The sequence below is a fragment of the Chiloscyllium plagiosum genome, unplaced genomic scaffold (genome assembly GCF_037043375.1).
Source record: "Chiloscyllium plagiosum isolate Xiang-an unplaced genomic scaffold, Cpla_swu_hap1 HiC_scaffold_3, whole genome shotgun sequence".
In the NCBI taxonomy this organism is placed as follows: Eukaryota; Metazoa; Chordata; class Chondrichthyes; order Orectolobiformes; family Hemiscylliidae; genus Chiloscyllium; species Chiloscyllium plagiosum.
Window position 1 is genome coordinate 137,318,783 of NW_028270141.1, and position 16,040 is coordinate 137,334,822.

Below are 16,040 nucleotides of genomic sequence, written 5' to 3' on the forward strand. Positions count from 1 at the left end.
TCTGGTGTTAGGGTCACAGATAGGGTCACTTCTGATAGGGTCACAGAGTACAGGCTGTTAAAGGAAAACCACTTCTTTCTCATTTCTAATATACCTCAGTACTGCCATATAATTCTAAAAGATAACCATGAGTGTCTGCATTAGGAATTGCTGGAGCTGAGTTTTGGAACATGCGTGCAAATATGCATACAAATTAGAATTAGACATAGACCATTCAGCCTTCTACACCATTCAATAAGATAGAGTCCTAGAGATATACCGCATGGAAACAGACCCATCGGTCCAACTTGTCCATGCCGACCAGATTTCTCAACCAACTCTAGTCCCACCTGCCAGCACCCAGCCCATATTCTGCTAAACCCTTCCTATTCATATACCCATTCAAATGCCTTTTAAATGCTGCAATTGTACTCTTCTCTACCACTTCCTCTGGCAGCTCATTCCCTTAGGTCTCTTTTCTATCTTTACCCCTCGCCCTAAATCGATGCCTCTAGTTCCTAGAGTCCCCCATTCCAGGGAAAAGACTTTGTCATTTGACCCTATCCATGCCCCTCATGATTTTATAAACCGCTATAACATCACCCCTCAACATGGGGTGGGGGATGGGGGAGGAGTCTCTTCGGTGGATTGGTGTGGACCTCATGCGCTAAATGACCTGATTCCGCACCGTAGGGATTCAATGATTTGAACGTCACCTCTCACTTTTTCCACCCGTGGCCCAAATATTTTCTCTTGTGGGACATGGGGCGCCTGTGGCTAGGCCAGTATTTATTGCCCAACCCTTGGGAGATGTTTAGCTGTAGTGTTAAGATTATGCTGCTTTAATCTTTATACCCCAATCAAAATAAAGTTTTTTTTTCTAGATTTACCCAATTAAATCATTTTAAATGCCATGTTTGGATCACTTTGCAATCTGCTATACTTAACGAATTACAACTCCTTCTCATATAATATGCCCTCATCATTTACTCATTGTGCCTGAAGGACTAAGGGTGCCATTTCCAAGGCAATTATGTCCTGTCTGAATACACTGCCCAAAAATGAACAAATTCTAAGTGAAAATGGACAGAATAAGAAAAACACAATTTCTACAGGTATGAACTACAGTGATTATGCCCCCAAAAGGTAACAGTTTAGAAGTTTATTCAAGAACCCCCAGGGTTCTCTTCAACTAATTTCCGGCCGATTATATTTCACTTATCCCTCATCTGCCCCATCCTTTGAAATATAATCTATTGGCTTTTGCTGAATTTTGTCCTTAAACTGCCAAGTCCCTTTGTTCCTACACTTCTTAGTGTCTTACAGCATAGAAAGTGCTAGCTTTCTTGGATCTAAAAGTGGTTGACCTCAAGCTTACCTCAGTCCAATTTGCTGTCGCTGCATCTACTCATGTAACCTGTCTTCTGTTTCATTGTATGTAAGGAAGATGGGAGTAGGAAGGGACAATGCTTCCTAGCTTAGTGCTAGCTACAAATTTGGATATTCTTTCACACATCATTAATAAACAGTGAAAAACTGAGGTTCCCATGCAGACGTCTGAAGAGCTCCCACTTGTCATTTTCTTCCGGAGTATCTACTCCAACTGCACTTGGTTTTCTGCCCCTTAACAACTTTCCAAACCAAGCTGTGAGGCTATTGTGAACTCCATGCAAGTGCATTTTTGCTAATAAAGTTTTCTGTGCAATGTTAGCAAACATCTTCTAGAAGTTCATACAGGCTTCCTAAGGGGAGCCCAAAGCTAGAGGGCATAGGTTTAAGGTGAGAGGGGAAAAAAATTAAAAACCCCTGAGAGGTAATGTTTTCATGCAGAGGATGATACATGCATAGAATGAACAGCCAAAGGAAGTGATGAAGGTGGGTACAATTTCAACACTTAAAAGGCATCTGGACGGGTATATGAATAAGAAGAGTTGAGAGGGATATAGGCCAAATAGGAATAGTCAGATTGGAATGTCTGGTCAGTGCAGCCCAATTGGACAGAAGGGTTTGTTTCTACGCTGTATGACTGTAAGACTCTATAAATTTAAATTCAAGTAATAATGCCCCAGACATGTGTAGATATGGTACATGTCTAAATATATTTTTGATATTCTGGTCTGACATACTGTTTAATGGGCTAGTTTTCACTCTCCACTTTCAATCATCAGTAAAGCAGACCAGAGAGAAGGGACCCGTAAGATCATGTGTATTTATAAACATTTTCAATGGTAAGGCTAATATATCAGTGATCACCTTGGAGCATGTTTACATTCCAACTGATGTCAAGAGGTGTGTTAGGGATTTCGGAAACCTCTCTCAGTAAAACTAGTTTCCAAATCACGTTGTATATTTGGAAATAGTCATCTGTTCTTGCATTACTTTCTTGAAAGTGGGTTGCTGCATCTTTTTAAGCAAACGTATTATCCATTTTTAACTATGACTATTCATAATTTCAGTTTTAAGTTGGCAACTGGGTGATCATCAGACAAAGCTTGTGACTCAGTATAGTTTTTGTTGCAGGAATCATGTGCATTTATTTTCTCAATATTTCAAGGTACATAACCTTTTGTAAGTACAGATTGCTTACTCAGAAACAATTTTAAAAGACAAAACAAATCAAAAATACCGCTGCTTGAAACTGCAATGCTGTGTGGGTGGAAAGTGCTTTCAGTTCCAAATCACCATTTTTGAATCCATTTCGTTGTGGTTTTATTAAATAACTCAGTATGTATTCGTTTCAAATACTCAGTCAATGAATTTATTACAATAGGGTGTTGTCTTAAACTTACCTTTAATGCAGATTTGATCGATAAAATGATACCAATCTAAATATGCCGGGGTTATTGGAATACAGCTATGGAATGGGACTGATTTGGTTGCTCCACAAAGTCAGTCTGGACTTTACAGGCTGAAAGTGGCCTCCTTCTGTGTCACAATGGCTCTGACCCAGCACCACTGCAGAAACACGGTCATCAGGAGTATTCTGATGATTCAAATGTCTTTGTGGTGCAAGGTGTCCATTCACATAGCAGGTTTTCCAGGATGCATTCATTCCTGATTTTTCACCAGCGTCATCCTGGAGGTTTTGGAATCAGGGCTGGTTTTTCATAATGTAAAAGTGTTTTCTTTTAAACATGGTAGGAATTCACTCTGTAACCTGAAGAGGGAAGATGATGCACTCTGCTACTTGAATCCATGAATTAGATTCAACTTTCCATTCATTTACTGTGCTCTTTTCCCTGACCCTCTATTTTAAACAATAATGCTGTTGAATGTGGATCAGTTTTAACATCCTGGGAAAAGGGGCTGTAGTTAAAATGTGATGTGTGTGCACTATTTCCAATTCACATTCCAGGGTTATCCCTTCAAAGTTTGCACACACAATATTCAGTAGGAACCAAAGGTTTTACTATTAAAATGTATCTCCTCACAATTGCTTCAAGTTATCCTCTTTATTTTTTAACAAATCAATATGCTTCAATAGGAGCAAACGTGGAGAAAGCAATCTGGTTTTTATAGTCAGGTTAATAAAATATCATGTTTCAACGGTGGCACATTTGTTAAGGACATGGCTAGACAATCACTCAACAGAATTACAACATATAATCTCTCAGTACCTTTGGGATGAATAGGAAATAAAATATCACTCTGTTAAATGAACTTACTATGGATAAATGGCAAAAGTAATGGCACTGGGACAAGTGAAAATTTATGAACAGTTCCATGAATATCATGGAAGGTTTCCTAAGGGAGACAAGGCACCCATAACATTGCTATGTAAAGTCTGACCAGTTGTAAATGTGTCAACTAATGCAGCACAAAATTCCAAACTGAGAGGTTCTGCGATTAAAACCAGCTCAGCACTGTCCTCATGACCTGTCCTACCTGCCAATCTCCCTTCCCACCTACCCGCTCCACCCTCCCCTCTGACCTATCACCTCCATCCCCACCCCCATTCACCCATTGTACTCTTTGCTACCTTCTCCCCAGCGCCCCCCCCCCCCCCATTTGTCTCTCCAACCTGGAGGCTTCCTGCCTGTATTCCTGATGAAGGGCTTTTGCCCGAAACGTCGGTTTTACTGCTCCTTGGATGCTGCCTGACCTGCTGTGCTTTTCCAGCACCACTCTGATTAAAACATCTATAACACTTTAATTGCTTATTTACGTTACTTTTATTTTAAACTAATGAGAATGTTGAACAAACTGAGCTTGTTTCCACTGGAATTCAGAAGAGTGAGGGGGTACTTGATTGAAGATCCTAAATGGTCTTTGGCAGACTTGAGGGGCCAAATGTCCTATTCTGCTTCCTGTTTCTTAAGGCATCATGGTCTTATAACTAAGGGAACAAGACAAGGATGTTTTCTCTGAAGGGTCAGTTCAGAACTAGGAGGCTTGGTTTTAAAATTAGGGGTCATCCTTTCAGGACAGAGACAAAAATACTTTTTTTTCCCTCTTGGGAGTCTTGTGCAACTTTAGAACTCTCTGCCTCAGAGGGCAGTAGAGTCAATGAATTTTTTTTTAGGTGGAGGTAGGTAGATTCTTGTTAGGCAGGCAATCATTAGATCTTCAGGGAGACAGATGGGAATGTGGAATCCGAAACAGAAACACTTCATCTGTGAGGAGGAAGTGCTGGATGTCTTGAAACACATAAAAGTGTATAGATCCCCAGGACCTGATCAGGTGCATCCTAGAACATTGTGGCAAACTAGAGAAGTGATTGTTGGGCCTATTACTGAGATATTTGCATCATTGATAGTCACAGGTGAGGTGTCAGAGAGGTGGAGGTTGGCTAACATGGTGCCACTGTTTAAGAAGGGTGGTAAGGACAAGCCAGGGAACTATAGACAAGTGAGTCTGACGTTAGTGGTGAGCAAGTTGTTGGAGGGAATCCTGAGGGACAGGATGTACATGTATTTGGAAAGGCAAGGACTGATTCGGGATAGTCAACATTGCTTTGTGCGTGGGAAATCATGTCTCACAAACTTTATTACTTCTTCAAAAAACTCAATCAAGAGGATTGATGAGGGCAGGGTGGTAGACATGATCTATATGGACAGGATTCCCCGCGTGAGACAGGTTAGCAAGGTTAGATCTCATAGAATACAGAGAGAACTAGGCATTTGTGGGCGGCACAGTGGTTAGCACTGCTGCCTCACAGCGCCAGAGATCCGGGTTCAATTCCCGCCTCAGGCGACTGACTGTGTGGAGTCTGCATGTTCTCCCTGTGTCTGCGTGGGTTTCCTCCAGGTGCTCCTTTCCTCCCACAGTCCAAAAGATGTGCAGGTTAGGTGAATTGGCCGTGCTAAATTGCCCGTAGTGTTAGGTAAGGGGTAAATGTTAGGGGTATGGGTGGGTTATGCTTCGGCGGGTCGGTGTGGACTTGTTGGGCCGAAGGGCCTGTTTCCACACTGTAATGTAATCTAATCTAATCTAATTTGGATACAGAACTGGCTCAAAGATAGAAGACAGAGGGTGGTGGTGGAGGGTTGTCTTTCAGACTGTAGACCGGTGACCACAAGGATCGTTGCAGGGTCCACTGCTTTTCATCATTGATATAAATGATTTGGATGTCAGCATAAGAGGTATAGTTAGTAAGTTTGCAGATGACACCAAAATTGGAGGTGTAGTGGACAGCAAAGAGGGTTACCTCAGATTACAACGGGATCTTGATCAGATGAGCCAATGGGCTGAGGAGTGGCAGATGGAGTTTAATTTAGATAAATATGCGGTGTTGTATTTTTGGAAAGCAAATCTTAGCAGGACTTATACACTTAATGGTAAGGTCCTAGGGAGTGTTGCTGAACAAAGAGACCTTGGAGTGCAGGTTCATAGCTCCTTGAAAGTAGGGTCACAGGTAGATAGGATAGTGAAGAAGGTGTTTGTTATGCTTTCCTTTATCGGTCAGAGTATTGAGTAAAGGAGTTGGGAGGTCATGTTGCGGCTGTACAGGATATTGGTTAGGGCACTGTTGGAATATTGCGTGCAATTCTGGTCTCTTTCCTAAGGGAAAGATGTTGTGAAACTTGAAAGGGTTCAGAAAAGATTTACAAGGATGTTGCTAGGGTTGGAGGATTTGAGCTATAGAGAGAGGCTAAACAGGTTGGGGCTGTTATCCCTGGAGCGTCGGAGGCTGAAGGGTAACATTATAGATGTTTATAAAATCATGAGAGGCATGGATAGGATAAATAGGCAAAGTCTTTTCCCTGGGGTGGGGAAGTTCAGAACTAGAGGGTATAGGTTTAGGGTAAGAAGGGAAAGATAAATAAGAGAGCTAAGGGGCAACTTCTCCACACAGAGGGTGGTATGTGTATGTAATGAGCTGCCAGACGAAGTGGTTGGAGGCTGGTACAATTGCAGCATTTAAAAGGTATTTGGATGGGTATATGAATAGTAAGGGTTTGGAGGGATATGGGCCGGGTGCTGGCAGGCAGGACGAGATTGGGTTGGGATATTTGGTCGGCATGGACGGGTTGGACCAAAGGGTCTGTTTCCGTGCTGTACATCTCTATGAAATAAGCATTACAGTACCTTCCCACCTTACGGTGGTTTGGACAGACACTCTGTTCCATTGGTGCCATATGCTCCCTCTCACCTTGCCCTCCTGTAATTGTCTGTGTTAACCAGAGTCAGCAGGCTAATAAACTACAGATAAACTTAAAACCAAACTGAAATGGTAAAGGATCTTTGGTTTGATTTTTAAGCACATTTATTGTAAGAAAAGATCTGTACTTCAAAATTACACAAGTTTCAAAACAAAATATTTTTGTACATAAAGCCCTGTAGCTATGTACAGCAGTATTGCACAATTTAAAAAATTGTCAATTCCCCTTCAGACATCAGTGCAAAGAAGTAAAATCAAATTAAAATGGAGGAAGAAGAGAACCAGGGTCAGTAGGAGTGGGAAGGTACAGATGGGATGTGACAAGGGGTGGGGAATTAATTAACATTTGCTACATATATACTGGGTCCTTTTCAGTGTGATAACACTGCAAGAAGCGAAGTGAAATTAGATAACTTAAAGCAGAAATTAACAGCACAGTAACAAAAAACGTTGCGAGGTGTGTTATGCTTCAGTTTGTCAATGATTTACAGAGCAAAAGGAGAAGAGAGGAGAAAACAAACCACAAGTTGCTCTACATCTAATAAATACACAGTTCAAAATAACTTACACATGTACACTTCTCAGGGCTGCAGGGGTTGAACATCATTTCTGTTATATAATAAAAGGGTCTGTTATGAAAACAATTCAGATTGTATTTGATTGTTTTGGGGGAAACGTAAGGCAGCTCTTGATATTTTCTGGCTCAGGTTCCAATAATTGCAAAAACGCTTGTGGAGCACAATGAAAGGGTTCAAAATTAATCCACTGCTGAACTGTCCGGCCGGTTTTTACCTGACGGGAGACCCACACCTATTGCCATCTCCCAGGGAACTTCAGCAAAGTGATGGGCTCTAGCGACGGTTCAGCCTCTGAGTTGATGTCCATTCCATCATACATTGATGTCCATTCCATCATACTCCAAAATGTTCAGACAAGTCCAAGAAAAGCTGATTTCTGTCTGAAGCTAAAACTGCTGAAAACTTCAGCCATCTAGTCTGGTTTAAAATGGCATAGCTACTTTTTTTTTTGCTGGGTTTCCTTTCAGTAGTAAAACTGAAGAGTGAGTTGATCACACACCGTTGATCCTTCTCCTGCACAGTATGTTCAACAAGTGCTGAACAAAATTTCCATTCTGGTTATTTGGTGGTCTGAGATTTCTTGCCTGCAAAGAGAGGGAAATAAAGATTCTGTTTTAGAAATGCAAGATTCTGAAAACAAAAAATCCAGAAACACTCAAAAATATTCAATATTATACAAAGTGAGCATGTTGAATGCTGTCGTTGCGAAGCTTACTTAGCATGTTAGTACCTACTGCTGCACTTACACGAACACTTTTAAAGTTTAGTCCAAGGCACTTTAATGGTCTAGAATATCTTTCAACACTTCAATTTGCACTTACCACCTGAAGCATATTTATAATTGTGAGAATATCCAGCATCTTAATAATTGTTGTGGACAGTATAATGTCCTTAATGTTGATACAAGAGACCCAGATTCAAGTCTCAGAGGTGTTATGTAAAGAATCTTATTCACACATGAGACATGGGTATCACTTGCTGGGCCAACATTTATTCCCCATCCCTAATTGTCATTGAGAAGATGGTGGTGAACCGCCTTCTTGAACTGCTGCGGTCCAAATGCCGTTACAGAATTCCAGGATTTCGACGCACTGTCAGTGAAGGAATGGCGATATGTTTCCAAGTCAGGATGGCAATTTCCCATGTATCTGCTGTCCTTATCCTTCCAGGTAGATTTGGAAGATGCTGCCTGAGGATCCTTGGAAATTTTCCAAAATGCATCTTGTAGGTAAAACACACTGCTCCTACTAAGCAGTGGTTGGTGGAGGAGTGGGTGTTAGTGGATATGGTGCTGATCAAACGGGCTGCTTTTTCCTGAATGGTGTTCTCTAGTGTTGGAGCTGCACCCATCCAGGCAAATCTGGAGTATTCCATCAGATTCCTGACTTGGGCCCTGTAGATTTTGGACAGGCTTTGGGGAGTCAGGAGGTGAGTTATTCAATGCATTATTACTTGTCTCTAAACGTCCCTTGTAGCCACTATTTCTGGTGAATTCAGTTGAGTTTCTGGTCAATGGTAACCTCTACGATATTGATAGTGGGGGGAATTCAGTGATGGCAGCACCACTGAATGTCAAGGGGCAATGGTTAGATTGTCCCTTATTGGAGATAGTCATTGCCTGGCATTTGTGTGGTGCAACTGTTACTTGCCACTTTTCAGCTCAAGCCTGGATATTTTCCGGGTCTTGTTGCATTTGGATATGGACTGCTTCAGTATTTGAGGTTTTGCAATAATGTGTCGTAACAACTCTGAACCTATGGATTTAAACAAAAATCCAGCATCTTGGTGTTAGCTCAAAATTCAAAAAGACTGATTTAATTTGCAATCGTGTGGAGCCTTCTGCAGTTTCAGAATAACTGTGAAGCCTTTTGGGGCAATCAGTTGATGTGTAATATAGTGCCGGAGGAGAAAGTGAGGACTGCAGATGCTGGAGATCAGAGTCAAAAAGTGTGGCGCTGGAAAAACACAACAGGTCAGACAGCATCCAAGGAGGAAGTAGGTCGATGTTTCAGGCATAAGCTCTTCATGAGGAGAGAGAGAAGGGGGCTCAGAGATAAATGGTGAGGGGACGGGGGGAGCTGGGGAAATAAATAGGAGGGGTGCTGGGGCTGGAGGGAAGGTAGCTTGGAAGGCGATATGTAGATGCAGGTGGGGAGTGATAATAGGTTGGAGTGGAGGGTGGAGCAGATAGATGGGAAAGAAGATGGACAGGTGGGACAGTTCCAGAGGGCGGTGCCAAGTTGGAGGGCTGGATCTGGGATGAGGTGAGGGGGAGGGGAGTGTAATACAGGCCTGCTATTATGCATCTGTGGTTGGCAGCTTATGCACAACAAATAACAAATAAAATACATTTTTTTATGAATGACATCAATTAAGGGTTAGACATAAGGGAAAGCATTGGAAGAGTACTCCCTATTCTTCAAATAACATCATTGTACCTTTCTTGTCCATCTCAAAAGATGAACAGGAGCTTGATTTAAACATTATCCACAATAAGTCTCCACTTGAGCTGATAGTTCAGCAAATACAAATAGGCATCCTGAAGTGAGTATGATATCATCACTTCATGAAGACGACATGGGACAGTGCTTCCTACCGACCTAAGTTGACTTCAAGTGTATGGGATTAAAGGTTTTAACAGTCATATTTTGTGTGGAAATGCTAATTAACATTGAACACAAAAGCACATTTTAAAGGAATGCTGCAGAATGTACATGTAGCACACAAGTTTTGTTTGAAAATCATTTTGCTTCACTGCTTTTCATACAGCAATCATATTTTTATGTGAAGCAAGTTAAGATCGTATTGGATGAGCTTCAGCATCATGTTGTCCTTTCATCTCACTCCATCAACTCGCACAATGTCTTGCCCTCTCCATACTCATCTCAAGAATATAACTATTTTCATCTCTTCACTTCAAAATTCCAATCAAACCATTTTTCTGTTGCACCATCTAGATTCTGACAGAATTTCCTTGCCATAAACCACAACAACCTCCACACCAACATTAGGCTATAAATCGGTGACTAAGAACTGTGTTCGTGGCTTTTTCATTAAATGGATGGCCTTAAAATCATACTTCTTATTGCCGAGCTATATAAAAGTTGGTTTATAAGTACAGAGTTTCAAAATATTTAATTCCAGTACTCTCGGTCCAGTAACACTCTGACTGGAAGATCTGAACAAGATCTTCCAACACACATTTGACACACCAAAACTAGGAAACAAGTGAACAGTTGAGACTTCATGTTCAATTTAATAGTGAATGGTTAAAATTTTTAAAACAGAAATTTCAAACATTGAAGTAGTCACAGCTTCAATCAGAATTAAACGCTAGGAGATGCAAGAAGGGAAACTATAAACCTGTTGGTATGTTTCTCGCTTTCTGAAAAAAAATTGTTTGTGTATATAGAAAGGTTGTGTTTACACTTCAGTGTCAAGCTTCCACCTTAACCTGATTCTGGAAATGTAATCCCAGTGTTAGAGCCTGACTTGTCCCTGGGAAGAGGAGTTTCATACTGTTTGGATATTAAAGTTCACAAAGTCGAGTGCTAAATACAAATGTGTGCTAACCACTCTGCTGGATAGTGGAATTACAGTTCAAACCAGGCGATATAAATGGCCCACTGCAGCTATCTTGCAGCTATATGGCCTCAAGCTTGCAACTGTGATCTAAAAAGGCCAGGTAAAAACAATGACTGCAGATGCTGGAAACCAGATTCTGGATCAGTGGTGCTGGAAGAGCACAGCAATTCAGGCAGCATCCGAGGACAGGCAAAATCGACGTTTCGGGCAAAAGCCCTTCATCAGGAATGAAGCCCTTCATTCCTGCATCCGAGGACAGGCAAAATCGACGTTTCGGGCAAAAGCCCTTCATCAGGAATGAAGCCCTTCCTGATGAAGGGCTTTTGCCCGAAACGTCGATTTTGCCTGTCCTCGGATGCTGCCTGAATTGCTGTGCTCTTCCAGCACCACTGATCCAGAATCTAAAAAGGCCAGTCAGCCCTCAAAACACTAATTCAAATTGACTGAAGAGCCACAAAAATTATTAAGTGTTATGTAGCAGCAATTTTGTGCTCAGCAGACTAAGATAAGTTACTTTGTGTTTAGGATATATGGTTTTGACTGAAGGATAAAAGGAGAATTTGATGTCACTCTAGCAGATGGAAGCTCAGTTTAACATCTCAATTAAAAGAACAGTTCACTTGATGATGTAGCAGTGGCAGACGTATTTAGAGCATGGACCCAACCTCTTCATGTGGAACTTGATAAATAGTTGTGTAACTGACACTGACTAGTTCAACACTGATTACATGTCCCTTTCATAACTAACTTAAAAATCATTTACTGAGATAAAACAAGTTTTCCTTTCCCTTTTCTAAAAGCAGCAAATGTCATTCTTGGCGCCATTGCTTAACACCATACTGTCAGCAGATGCTCACAAATTATCTGATCGTGGAGGGCAACACAACTGAATCTGATGCTATTTCGAAGTTCACAGCATGCTCACATGCTGGCTATCGTCCCAGGAAACCTGGAGTCCGAGGGTGAATTGGACAATTGTAATGATGCACATTCGTCTATGTTTGGAAAGTCAAATTCCATTTCCTAATCTAGACATTTGCAACCTGCAAATTCGACATTTTTAATGCCAAGCTGGGCAACCCTCCTGCCTTTGATCCTCTGTAAACCCACACACCCAAAACACTGCTGCCTGTATTCACCTCTTACACCACATAAACTCCTGGTCCTCCCTGCCGTATACCATGGACATGGAGAGAAAACTGCTCAACCCTAACCGGTTGAAATCTAAGAAGAAAGTGACACAGACCTGGCCTGAGGAACTTCAGTGTGTGGATGATGATATGATCTCTGCTCTTTCAGAAGAGAATCTTCAAGCCTCGCTTACACCTTTGCCGAAGGACTAGTCTCAGCCTCAAGACTCAAATCCTTTACCAATCTATCACAGGGCAAGTTCTGGAATATCCCCAGATCAACAGAGAAATCCTCTCAAAGGTGGAACATTTCCACTGACTGGAAATGTTAGCTACCTCCTATTTAAGGCTAACATCGATGCAATACTAACACCGCACATAGATCTGACACTCTACAATGTCCCATCCTTTTGATTTAAAACTCTTATCCTCATGTTTCAACTTGCTCAAAGCCACAATCCATCCCACCTGTGCAATCTCCTTCTGCACAACTCCCCTCTTTGGCTGACCAATGCCAGTCATACCCCCGATCCCTATATTCCAAAACTCCCTTCTTAAATTAAACATGTAGACATCTCTCCTTCTGTAAGACCCTCTTTTAAACCTACCTCTTTAACCAAGACACCTGTCACTCCTCCTCATTTGTTTATGTCCCCAGCCATTATTTGGTTGCCAAGGCAGCACTCTGGGACATTTCCTGACGTTAAAGGCAAGTTCTTGATCTGGATTCTGACTATGATAAATAAAAACAGTAAACACTGAAGAAACTCAGCAGATCTGGCAGTTTTTGTGGACAGAAACAGAGTTTCCAGACCAATAGACTTTTCAGTTACAAATGCTGAATTTTCTCTCGCGTTTTCTGTTCATATTTCAGACTTCCAGGCCCTGCAGTATTTTGCTTATCACAGGGATTCCTGCTGGTGTTCCGGGAATTCAGTCTCTGCTGTGAGAACACAGTGAGCGAGTCAAACTTCTTTCTAATACATGATATTCTGAGGTTCTCATCATCGGTGTTTTGGTGGTCATCTGTTTTATCCTTGCAAAATATAATCTGACACTTGAAAGAAAGAGTACTTTCTCCTGCATACTTTAAAAAAATCTGAAAGCCACTTATTTGTGGGGTGGATACAGGGAAGAATGATACAAAATGTATAATACAATCCACAGATCAGAGAAGGAAATCTGAACTATCATGAAAACCTGGGTAGGTCTTTTTTTTTGTGTGAAATTAAGTTGAGATTCAAACCACCACCCCCCCCAAAAAAAAAGCATTCCTGTATCCTCACTGTCTAGTTATACGCTACTGAAGGTTAGAAAAATCTCCAAAAATACACACAGTATCATTATATATATTTAGCACGTTTATAATTATACCATACTTTTTCATGTGATTACATCTTACAAAGCCAACTCAGCAGTCACTGTGGAGGAGGCAAGGTGAAAAAAAGCTCTGGGTATAGGCTTGACTCTCTCAAGTGCAGCAGTTGCAGCAGCTGGTGTTTGCGGCTCTGATGTTGGCTTCAAGTGAAATTGTTTGGCACAGAGGAATTGCGATAACAACTGGGCTTTTCCCCTGTAGAAGCTGAGGGGAAACGTATTCTGTATACGTGATTCCTGTAAAAGCAGCTATGTGCAACCACAATGGCAGATTTTTATCTCTTCAAATAATACTTTAATGTTTAAAAGGTCTGGCATTGTTCTCGAAATATCTTCAAATCATATTTGCAGTAGACATACTGTTTTATATTGTGGCACGTCTAAAAAAATAGACTTCGAGCAGTTCATATGAACGGGTTTTTCTTTTAGAGGTACAGACCATTCAGCCCATTGTGACTGTGCCAGCACACTGAGACCATCAGTGAATTCCACTCTCCAGTTCTTTGTTCATAACCCTGCTTTTTTTTTTCTTTTTAAAGTTAATATTGAGTCTGCATCTGCCTTGTTTTTATTTCCTAGTGCATTCCAAATTATAGCAACAGGTTGAGTCAAACAATCCTCTCCTGGTGTCCAACTTCTATCTACATATCCTTGCAAAATACGATCGTTTTGGCAATGACCTTAAATCTGTATACTTTAGTTGCTACCTCTACTGCCCTACGGCAACAGATCTACTCATCAAAACCCTTCATCATTTTCAACACCTCTGTGAAATACTCTGTTAATTTATACTCCGAGTATAGCCCCAGCCTCTCGTCCCACCACATAACCAAATGTCCTTATCCTTTGTATCCTTCTAGTAGATAGATTAGATTAGATAACTTACAGTGAGGAAACAGGCCCTTCGGCCCAACAAGTCCACACCGCCCCGCCGAAGCGCAACCCACCCATACCCCTACATTTTTCCCTTACCTAACACTACGGGCAATTTAGCATGGCCAATTCACCTGACCTGCAAATCTTTGGACTGTATAAATGAAAGTAAAATCTTAAAAATCTCCATGGTCTCCCCGTCCCAACAAACCCAACTTCAGATGTTTTCTTGCCTGTCTAATTCTCTTCAGAACTTCCATGCACATCTGAAAACGTCAGGTCAAACTTAAAGAACAGAATCAAATCATCAAGCAGGTGCAGCTCAGGAAACCATTCGGCCCACTGTCCCTGTGCTGGCTCTCTCTGCAAGAGCAAAAGTCCTGCTTTGTTACTTTCTATTTTCAGTTCAGTTTTCAAAGTATCACCTGATAATCAAATAAGCATGGACAAAATTAAGAGGCATGTTTATGTGTGAATCAATTGACTTGGTTCTTCATAAACACAAGCTGCAAAGTATCCAGCTGAACAACTGCAGGGACACTGTATCGACTTCAGCAGGGGTATGACTCAGATGCAATTAAACTGGTTTTTAACCACACACACACACACAAACCTACCTTGAGAATTGAAGACGTCAATAATAGGCAAAATATTGAACAACAATGCTTCAGTTTTGTTGCTGCTGTTTCAGTTATAATTTAAAACCTTGTCCTAATACCTACTTTGATCAGTAGGTACTCTGTGCAGTTAAGCTGCTTTGAGAAAGCTACTTGGTGAATTTGCCCCTCCCTGAGGTGGTGAGAAGGGGAAATAATTGGACAACTAAATGCTAGGTGCAAGGATCTATTGGGGACTTTAAGGTATTTTCTAATTAACCTGTTCAGAGATGTTAATATACACCTTAGGAGTAGGTGAGACTTGAACCCAGGTTTCCTCGCTCAGAGATAGAGACACTAGCACAGTACTACACAGCTGATTTGCCACCATGTAAGACCCTTATGTGATCAATTAATGGTCACTTGAATCACACTGTGCTGACTTTCTTGCCCTCCCAGCAGGGAAAGGGTTTGCCCCTGAAACCCATGCCTGTCTTTCTGTGACTCCACCCACAAGAAGGAAAAGTCAAATACTTACCTAACCGCCACTGGAAGCCCTGAAGATTAGATTCGACAATGTTCTTTAAGGACCCAGAGATTGCCGGTTCCTGATTGGCTGGCAGCTTCTGGCAAGGGGCAATGTCACTGTGATAGGCTGAGAAGCTCACAGGCCAGCTGTTAACAAGCTGGTAAAAACAATGACTGCAGATGCTGGAAACCAGATTCTGGATCAGTGGTGCTGGAAGAGCACAGCAATTCAGGCAGCATCCGAAGACAGGCAAAATCGATGTTTCGGGCAAAAGCCCTTCATCGGACTGGCTCACAATCTGGTGACCTGTTTGTAGTGATGAGGGAGGGCAACCCCAGACTTAGGTTGGCAGTGATTTTCCATTTTGTTGTCTATCTGAGTCTAACTTGGTATTTGTGAAAATAAACTCATGTTATAATGGTGAATGGGACAAACAGGAAATGAGTGGAACAACAAATAAATTCTCATTCATAGTAAAGTAAAAGTTCCAGCTCTTGGATGTTTCATTCTTATCTACGTTTAACAAAAGACTGATGGCAAAGTGACAGAAGCAAAGTAATGTATTGTTGGAAGTGCTCAGTTGATCCTGGGAAATCAGTATTTAGGAAGTGTGTGTATCCTTGACCCTGAACTCCTACTCCCAGTAGTGATTTATTATTCAGACTAATGACATTTGACACAAATCCATGTGCTATAGTGGTAGAGCTAACTACTATCCATTAGCCCAACCCAATAGGGAAACAATTACTACTGCAATTAACAATCTACAAATAAAATCACAAGAGTTTGTAA

At 41.4% G+C, this 16,040-nt stretch overlaps 1 protein-coding gene and 1 long non-coding RNA gene across 15 annotated transcripts in view; one reads left to right on the forward strand and one right to left on the reverse strand.

Annotated features, from left to right (window-relative positions):
- The window catches only part of LOC148151355 (uncharacterized), a 562,305-nt gene that overhangs the window by 423,163 nt on the left and 123,102 nt on the right, over window positions 1–16,040 (forward strand). The gene's annotated exons all lie outside the window — the stretch shown is intronic.
- LOC122548469 (bcl-2-like protein 11) overlaps window positions 6,663–16,040 on the reverse strand; it is a 54,037-nt gene continuing 44,659 nt past the window's right edge. For all 5 annotated transcript variants that reach the window (XM_043687182.2, XM_087983729.1, XM_087983743.1 and 2 more), the window contains one exon: window positions 6,663–7,742. In XM_043687182.2, coding sequence (XP_043543117.1) covers window positions 7,650–7,742 — 93 coding nt within the window. In that variant the 3' untranslated portion in view covers window positions 6,663–7,649. The remainder of the gene's footprint in view (window positions 7,743–16,040) is intronic.